This window comes from Nannospalax galili, unplaced genomic scaffold (assembly GCF_000622305.1).
Source record: "Nannospalax galili isolate Female #2095 unplaced genomic scaffold, S.galili_v1.0 scaffold996, whole genome shotgun sequence".
NCBI lineage: Eukaryota > Metazoa > Chordata > Mammalia > Rodentia > Spalacidae > Nannospalax > Nannospalax galili.
This window is the reverse complement of record NW_008339436.1, coordinates 178,310-187,818: the sequence shown is the minus strand read 5'-3', so window position 1 is coordinate 187,818 and position 9,509 is coordinate 178,310. Positions and strand designations below refer to the sequence as shown.

Below are 9,509 nucleotides of genomic sequence, written 5' to 3'. Positions count from 1 at the left end.
GGTGGGGGTCACTATGTAGACCAGGCCAGCCTTGAACTCACAGAGATCCACCTGCCTCTGCCTCCCAAGTGCTGGGATTAAAGGCGTATGCCACCACACCCAGCATCATCTTTTTTTTTTTTAATATGTGGTCACGTAGAACCTAAGAGTTGGAAAAAAAGTTTACATTTAACAAAAGTCTTGGCACAGTCTCAAAATGACCTTGAAGTGAAAGCCTGTTTGTAAACAAGAAAAGGCAGTTGCAGAAAAAAAGTACATAGAGAGCCAAAAATCTTTACAAGTTAACCTTGTAATTGCAGTTTTAGATAACAAAAGACATTTATCAATATCTTTAATGTTACGAAAGTATTATTTCTTTTTTAATGGACAACTTTCTTTTTTTATTTACTTCTTTTATTTTTTTATATTTTATTTTATTATTTTTATTTTATGTGTATGAATGTATTGCCTGCATGTATGTGAGTGCACCCGTGTCATGCAATGCCTCGGAGGTCAGAAGAAGGCTTCAGGTTCCACTGGAACTGGAGTTAAGGACGGTTCATAGCCACCATGTGGGTGCTAGGAATCGAACCCAGGTCCTCTGCAAGAGCAGTCAGTGCTTTTAACTGCTGAGCCATCCCTCTAGCCCCACTTCTAATTATTTTAATTTTATGTGTGTGAGTGTTTTGCCTTCATGTAAGTGCATCCTTGTCATGCAATGCCCACAGAGGCCAGAAGAGGGCATTGGATCACCTGGAACTGGAATTACAGATGGTTGTTAATTGCCCTGTGGGTGCTTAGACCTGAACCTGGTTCCTCTGCAAGAGCAACCAGTGCTATTAACTGGTGAGCCAACTTTCCAGCTCCTTACTCTGTTGTTGTTGTTGTTTGTTTGTTTGTTTTGCTTTGTTTTTAAGATAGGATATTCTCTTTTGAAATGTCCCTTCCTACATTAAAGCGTTTGCTCTCTTCTTTCTGCCTGGAGTCTCTCTTCTGTCTTATTCCCTTTGAGGTTTCTCTTTCTGATGATTTGGATCTTGAATTCCTGGACCCTTGCCTACCCTCATTAGCCTGATTTATGGTCATCAGTATTATCCTAGCCTTTTTTTCCAGCCCTTCTTACACAGACATTTTGGGCCTCTCAATACTCTAACAGGATCCTGTCCTTCCAGCCCTCAATCTTTGTAACTTTCTTGCTGCATTTGGCCAGCTGTTAGTTACAAAGTGTAATTTTAGTATTCCTTATCCCAAGAGATAGCCTCTCTCTCTCTCTCTCTCTCTCTCTCTCTCTCTCTCTCAGATTAATGTCTGAGCTCTCTCATGTATAGGGGTGTTGATTTAGGAGGAGATAGGAACTAGCACTTTCTTTTGGCATTTTTGGTTACCTAGCCAAGGATATTTGGGGACCTGTTGTTTTTGGAGTCCCTGTCCTGAACTACCTGCCCAGATTCTATCTTCTGTTTTCATCAATTACCTTATTTAACCCTGTAAACTGAGACAGATCAGGGTGAGAAGCACCTGTAGAACTTTTTCACTTTTCCCAAAAGTTACATAATTGCTTAGGGTCCTGCTGTTTACAATGATGTAAACTAAAGTGATGTCTCATCTCATGCAAAGGAGATTGGGACCCCAGCACACCCCAAACAGTAGCCTGACCACAACAGCTAAGGAGAAGGTGCCTGACTCTCAGCCTGACATAAGCCTTGAAAGTTTCCAGATGGCTGAGGGAGGATAGGGAAGGTATGTGTTGCTCCAGGTAAAATAGAAAGGGGGAAGAAACAACTCTGTGAGACTCCCTGTGCTTGTAGTCCTTTTTCTTTTTCTTTTTCTTTCTTTCTTCCTTTCTTTCCCTTTTTTTTTTTTTTTTTTTTTTTTTTTGATCATCAGGTGGGAGCTGGGGCCAAAGCCCTGTCTCTGTCACCCCCACTGCTGCAAGTACATCCTGGCATTGTGACCATCCCCTTCACCTCTCAGGGGATATCCAAATGTCCAGGGACCTGATCCTTCCTTTCCAACAAAACAGTCAGAATCCTCTGAGTCAGAAGGCTCAGTATTGACCCCCTGAAGGCATTATCCCAGGGATCACTGACACCCACACCTTCATACTGCAAGGGGCCCCCACTCTGAGAACTATCCTGAGTCTGGAGACCCCCAACAAGTGCACTGTCCCCATTATTGAGCCCCTGGTTCCATTCCTGCCTCATGCTTTTTTTTTGGGGGGGGGTCAGCAAACCCACTGCCGTACACAGCCTCTGACATCATTGGGCCCTCAGCCAGCTCACTGCAGGAACGAAGACAGCCTTCTTCTGATGCCCCAGCTCTGGGCTTCAGAGACCCTTCAATCCTGACCCATGCTCTGCTTGTATCCCTTTCAGGCAGTACACTCAGAGCAGCCCCCTGGACCTCAGACAATAGCTGTCTTTGGCCCCAGTGAAACAAAAGCAGACCTTCCTGGGAAAGGCCAGTGCTCAGCCCTCTGAAGGACCTGGCCATGCTACTATTAGTTTGCTCCCTGGGGATCCTGGGCCATGGTCTCATTGGCAGCTGCTGTGCTCCAGTCCCCTGTGTGCCCAGTATAGGTGCAGCTTCTGACCCCAGTCCTCCTCAGGCCTCAGGCCTTGATAACCCATTCTCCTGGACTTCTGCCCTGCCCCCATTCTCTCAGAGTGCCCATGTTTCTCATTCCCTTTCTGCTGCCAGCCACCTCTCATGGGAAAAAATCTAGTGTGGGCATTGCTTTGCTCCAAGTAGGAGTTATTTTTCCAGAACCTTATTTCTCCCTTTTTCTGTTCATACAGTGCCTTAGATCAGGCTTTACCTTCTCCGAGGCTACTAGGCCAACTCTGTGACATGATCAACCTCCCCCTCTGCCTATAGGGGCAGACTTTCAAAAGTGAAGGGACTCATGTTCTTTTTTTTTTTTTAATTTTTTATGTGTATACGTGTATTGCCTGCATGTAGGTAAGTGCACCCGTGTCATGCAATGCCTGTGGAAGTCAGAAGAGGCTGTTGGATCCCCTGGGACTGGAGTTATGGACAGTTGTTAGCTGCCATATGGGTGCTAGGATTCGAACCCAGGTCTTCTGCAAGAACAACCAGTGTTCTTAACCACTGAGCCATCTCTCCAGCCCCGGAACCCATGTTCTTACCAGTCTGACATGGTGGTGTTCCCTGAACTAGTTCCTGGGCCTCCAGGGTACTTTGTACTCCTGGAATCTTTACCCCAGGAGGGTTATCCCTTCATGGCCCAGTGACAAGGGAAGCAAAAAATGTCTTTAAATCCTAGATGAGCCCCCAAGTTATTTTCAGACACTGAACAAAAAGATAAAAACCAAGGCTTTCTTTGCTCTAAAAAGCAGTTTATTCGGGCTAGCACCTGCTCTGTGGGTTCATACTCAAAAAAATAGAACCCAGAAGAAAGAAAGATCCTCTGTTATCTCCCCTTTACTGTTTGGGTTCTTTGTCTCCTGTATAAGGTAACACATGTGTCCTGATTTGGTGCCCTGTGCTACAAGGTCGTGACAGGCAGAACTGTGTTTGTGCACTCAAGAACAGACCACACTACGCTGCTTTTTCTTTGTGCTGGGGGGTTCCTGCCACAAGGACATGGTTAACAACTCCATTAGGCCTCAGTTTTATGCTGTGTAAAATGGGTCCCTGTCATCCAGTGTAAACAGACAGGTCCCTGGGAAACCCTAACCCTTATCAGGACAGACAGAGCCCTTTAAGGTCACCAGTACTTCAGGCTCCCAAGAAAGGTACATATTAGAAGGAGAGACCTGAGAGGGAGCAATTCCTGAGGATCCAGAAGGGGAAGCGTGTACCTGGGTTTGAGGAGACAAGATACCTACAATCAGGAACACAGTGCAGTTTAGAGAAACTAAGAGGGGGTCACTGTTGTCCTTTCCAATCTCATGCTCAGGATCCTACCCAAGTAGCACTGCAGGCCAAGGCTAGTTATTATCTTGCCTTATACTTGCTGCTAACAAGCCTTGATTGATTTACCTCTCCCAGCCTTGGGTGCTCAACTGAATATTTAAATCAGATAGGCCCACAGAGCTGATTAGAAGCTGACAGAATTAGGGTGGGCAATGAGAATTGTGAGTTCCACACAATGTATATCTATGGATGGATGCTGGGATTCTGCTGACCATGTCTTTGACTGACTTGCAATGATGGTGGTGAACACAGGGACTAGGACCATCCACACACCTAGGCAGTGGCATGCCAGGACAGCTACAGGAAAAGCTGGACCAGGGCATGTGTCAGATCCTAGGCCTGTTGGGGAAGAACCTGTGATATGTTGTATAACCTGACCTAGGACATCCATCCTCCCACATCCTGGGAAATGTGGCCTCCCATAGAGCACCAGAGTGGAAGGAGCCAGGCCTGTGCTCTATTAAGCTTTTACCTTTCCACCCTACTAGAAAGGCCAGGCTTGTTCCTTACACAGTACAGTCCAATGCTGTCCAGTCCCCCAAATCAGCCACTTCTCATTCAGGTCAGCACTACACTGGTTCCCCACACATGGATATACCATTCCTGTGACCTGGGTCCTATGTGTCAGATCCTACACACCCAAAGATTTCAGGTGTCCTATGCTTCTCAAGGAGACCAGACATGGACCCAGGCACCACTCCTGCTGACCTACCCTGAGCCATTAAGGGCCACAACTGCAGAGAAAAGGCTGGTCTGAATAGGGCAGGCACCAACAACAAGACCTTACCATGGGCCAGCCTGCAGGTGCTGCAGAGTCACAAACCCAAGGACCCAATGGAACCCTACAATGGAACCAACTTCAGAGGCTATTCAGGAGGATCCTCCTCATCCATTCACTACAGGCAAAAGACACCAGATCCCATGTGGAATGGGCCAGGCGTACCCATGACCTACTACTGTGGCCCTGGGTAGTCCAGTCCAATCCAATGCCTTCCAGTATGCAAAGCCAGCTTCTTCCCTTCCCCCCGAATTAGCCAGCTCTGTTTCCAGCCCTCTCTCTTGATTTACTTCTGCATCTTAGAGGCTGTCTCTGGTCTTGCCTGCTGTGATCCTTCTGGTGTGAAGGTAATGTGAAGCTATGGAAATATTGATAGAAACCTTTGTCTGCCCCTCCTACCTTCCATCCCTCTGACTATCTGTGTGCCTCGGGCCATAGGTTCTTTTGATATACATTATCCATATTTGCTATTTCTGGTTATTTCAACAAACAGGAAAAAAATACAAGCATTTCTCAACAAGAGATGTAATTAAAGATTTATAGACACCTGCCCTCCTTGTGTTGGGATGGGAAAAATGAAAAGCTACAGCATTTTCTAATGAAAGAAATATTTATTTGCCGTACTTTAAAAGACAGATACATAAGTCTCATTCCTGAAGTTCCTAATCATAAATATATATCTTCAACAAGACACCCAAAGACAACACATTTCTACTTTAGATGTAACATTTTAATCCTGTTCCTTGGAGAAACACAGTTCATGATGTGAGTAAATATTTCAAATTCCTCTCCTGTGAACACTGTTCGGTTATTGATTTAAACAGTGTACAGAAAATCATACAGCTTCTGTGGAAGACCCTGAGATGTAGCTGGCTTTTGTTGTCCCAGAAGTGCCATCTATGATTATGAGAGTCACATGGTCCTGGTTCAGGACTAGTCCAATTTGGTGGCAGGATCTATGATCTCCTTGACGTCCTCTGACGAGGAACTCTGAGATTCATTCCTAGACAGGGCCTGGGAAGCTGACATGTATCTTGGGACAAGCCATCCCTCAGCAGGCAGGACAAAGGCTGCCTGGGTGGCCATGCTGTAGAAGGTCTGCACCATGGTGCTCAGAGGTCCCCGGAGCTGTGTGAGCACAGAGAACTGTTCCCAGGTGAGCAGAGAATGAGCCTGCTGTGCATGAACCTGGGCTATGTCTTCATAAATTGCCTCAGACATAGTACGAAGAGAGGCAACCAGGTTCTGACGAAGTGGTGGTGGGGCTGTGTGCTGAGGTTCTGGGCTGTGTGCTATGCCCACTGCTAACCCACTTTGGCAGCTGTCAGGCTTCTGATCCATTCTCCTCCGTCCAGAGCTCTTTCTTCGCTTTTTCAAGTGGGAGATGCAATCATTTTCTATGGAAAATTGTGTTGGTAAGAGACTGACCAGAAAAGTTCCCAGAGACTCTAGTTCCAGAATCTCATCAAGCCCCTTCAGAGCCTCAGGCATCTGTATATTTCCTCCTTCCCATCCACCTCAGCCTCCACAATGAAGCAAAGCTGAACTCACTCTACATCCCAGACGCTCTAAGAACTCCAGGGTCCTTTGAACACATTAAGGTCCTTGGAACCCTTCTTGCCCAAGCCTTGGGTAAGGTGGATGCTACATTAACCCATTTGGCAAACAGTAAGAGCTCACCAAGTCTGACTTGACTCGTCTCCTGGGAACAGCTTTTTCTCTCCCTGGTTTTTCCACCATCTGAGCTGAAATTTGATTCTATGGATAAAATAAGAGCTTCAATGAACACCACCAGTTGGACACACACAAACCCCCAGTTCATTATGGACACACAGGATGCTGAGGATATACCAAAAAAGTTGGTTCCCATCAGCTGTCCAGAGCCAAGAACTTTAGGGCCCTGGAAGCTAGAGAGCTCTTGGAGCCATGGCTATGGAAAACTAGCATCATGTGTAACTTCTCCCTTCAGAAGAGTCAAAACCTACCTGGTTGGTTTCTGGAACTGGATTCCATTTCACTGGGATTCTCCTCATTTTGACTAAGCTCTGATCCTAAAGGAAATGGGAGATTCAATAACTGGAGGGTCCTTAGTCTTCTAGACCCCCACTCTGTCACTGACAAACCCACCATATTTCTAAGTCATTCTGTGAACTAAGACTTTTTACCCAATTTAAGAACATTGTTCTAATCTGCTGCCAGGTGACCGTTGCCACCTTCTCAAAGCCGTTTTACACCCCTATTCTCAGAGAACACTCTACCCAAGCCACACAACTCTGCACCTGTAATTCCACCCGTCTTTCCTGCCCTACATGAAGTACCCTAAGCTCCACATTTGCCTTGTTCCCTGGTCTCACTGGAAGGGGAAGAGAGTTCCTTGTCTTTTTCTTCCAACTCTTTCTCCTCATCTGATCTTCTCCTTTTGAAGGTCATCTGTTTAGTAGGATGGCCATGCAGGGGTGGGCAGTAAGGGTCTGGGTGGTCACTTCCTAATTCCATGCTCTGGTTAAAGGGAGAGCCTTTCCTTCTTTGCTGAGCAGAATGAGCATGGGTTAGCCTTCTGCAGATCCCTTTTCTAGTCCCTCTGATGGGCGTGGCTCTCTCTCATTGGCTGAAGCCCTTCCCACTTCCAGCCACTCATCAGGTGTGGGCTAAAGAATGTATCTATATGCTGTCCTTGAGTCCCAGATGCAATGGTACCTTTACATGATACCTCAAAATGTATAACAAAGCCAGGCGCAAAGAGACAGAAAGGCAAGGGACTCGTTCACACATAATTCCTGGACCAGTTTCCACCTAGAAATATTTAAGTCACTGCCCAGATTTCTAAGATACAATGTTAAATCAACATTAAATTGATAAGTATATCAATATTTTGCACATGAAGAAATTATAGATAAAAACAAACACTTTGTACATACCAAAATTATAGACATAGGTTTTGAAATTTTTCAGGTGCTTAGCAATGACATCTGTAACTTAGTTGTTTCCTTCAGATATACATTTTCAGTTGGGTATATTTGATAGATATAAATGTGATAAAAATGAAAACACCTGGGAGAATACAAATTTCACATACACCTGTTCCTATCTCCTAACAATGGAGATGATTAAATGAAATGTGATTACATTAAGTTAGCAACAACAATAATGTAACCAAACACTGAGAAGGCAGCAAAAAACAATCAGAAAAGTGGCAGAGGCAGGAAAATCACAAGTTTGAGGCCAACCAGGGCTACACAAGACACTGCCCCCCAAAAAAACCCAGAAAACTCTAGTAAAGAGGAGAATGTCTCCTCAACTCCACTCTTGTCGTTGGTCTGGGAGCCTCACTGTGTTCCACAGAGTTTAGTCAGATCTGCCATCTGTGTTCTTGGTTTTCTGGGATCATTTTCCTCATCTATTTCCAGACACTTAATGGGCCATTTGTCCATCCTGTTGTAAAAAAAAAATCTTTTAATCTCAAAATCTTTGTGCTGACATGATTCTTTGATGCACACTGACTGGCCACCTTCCACCTCAACCCCTGTATAATATAAACTATTAGGTCCTTAGACCCAATCATGCATTGAGGCCAGGAATTGCCCCATTAAGCATAGAGACAGGTTTACTTCCTGTAAGATTTTGGGCTCAAATAGAAAGAACAGTAGAACCTGAAATAAACCTTGGATGATCCCAGACCCCAGAGTCCTTTAAACTGAGAAAGCATTAATAAAGGAAAATCAGAGACATCTAGAAGGCTAAAACCATGAGGAATCCTTTGACCTTGAAAGTAAGTATGATGACTAATCTTGCTGATAAACTTGATTGGATTAGGAAACACCTTGTTAAATAAACACCCATCTGGGTGTGTCTGGGAGGACATTTCCAAAGACACAATTAAATCAGGTTGTCTTTATTCTAATTGTCTAATCTATTGATGGAGTGGAGCATTTTGATAGACCACTGGCATGTGGGGCCAGAGGGTAGAGAGTAGGTCATCCGAGGGGTGTCTTTGGGAACTGTATCTTGCCCCAGGCCCATGAGGTAGTAGTACTCTGTTCTGCTTTCTTTTTGCCATTACATAAGTTGCGCTTTCTCTGCTTTCTCAAAGCCTTGGTGTGAACTGCTCTTCTCCACCAGGCCTCCTGTGCCAAGACGACTGATCCTGGGGGAATAGTAACAACATAAATCTCTCCTCTCTTCTCTTAGCTATTTGGTAACAGTGACACAAAAGCTTGACTCATAAATTTTTGGTACTGAGTCCTTCCCTGTCTTGGATAGCAAAACAACAGAAACAGATTTTGTTTTCCTTTCTTTTGTTGTTTTGTCTGTTCTGTTTTGTTTGTTTGCTTGAGATAGTGTAGGAATGATTTATAAAATGGATGTAATCTGGACTTTTAATTAACCCCAGCAAAACCATGTGCTCTTATGTCTTGTGACCTGGGTACTTCATCTTGTTTCCTGAGAACCTCAATTTGGTGCCCCAACCATAGATAATGAATGCATGAATGTGGGTACTTGAGAATTAATGTAGTAATTAATTACTGAAAGGCTGAAAGGCAGTGCACCCATCTTCACTACACACAGAGAAGATTGGGAAGGACAAGTGACCTTGAGTGAATGAGATATTCTAGAACTGGGGATGAAAAGAGAGGATGGTCTGTTAGGATAAGGGTGGAGCCAAACTTGTGATTTTCCCAACTGAAGCTGGAGAAACCATTTTGAACAAAAATCATTGACTCAAGGACACAGTTCCACAGAGACAGTTCCAGCCACATATTTCCAGGAGACAGTTCCAAGAGGTATCTAGGGAAACAAGTGTCTTCTGAGTTCA

At 44.7% G+C, this 9,509-nt stretch overlaps 1 protein-coding gene across 1 annotated transcript; it reads right to left on the bottom strand.

Moving 5' to 3' along the window:
• Nucleotides 1–5,629: 5,629 nt before the first annotated feature.
• On the bottom strand, nt 5,630–7,192 carry LOC103735035 (protein FRG2-like-1). Its single transcript, XM_008834135.1, has 3 exons — nt 7,051–7,192; nt 6,682–6,747; nt 5,630–6,093 (listed from the first exon to the last, which is right to left on the bottom strand). Exons 1-3 carry the CDS (start codon nt 7,190–7,192, stop codon nt 5,630–5,632), a joined length of 672 nt encoding a protein of 223 aa, XP_008832357.1.
• Between the last annotated feature and the right edge of the window lie 2,317 nt (nt 7,193–9,509).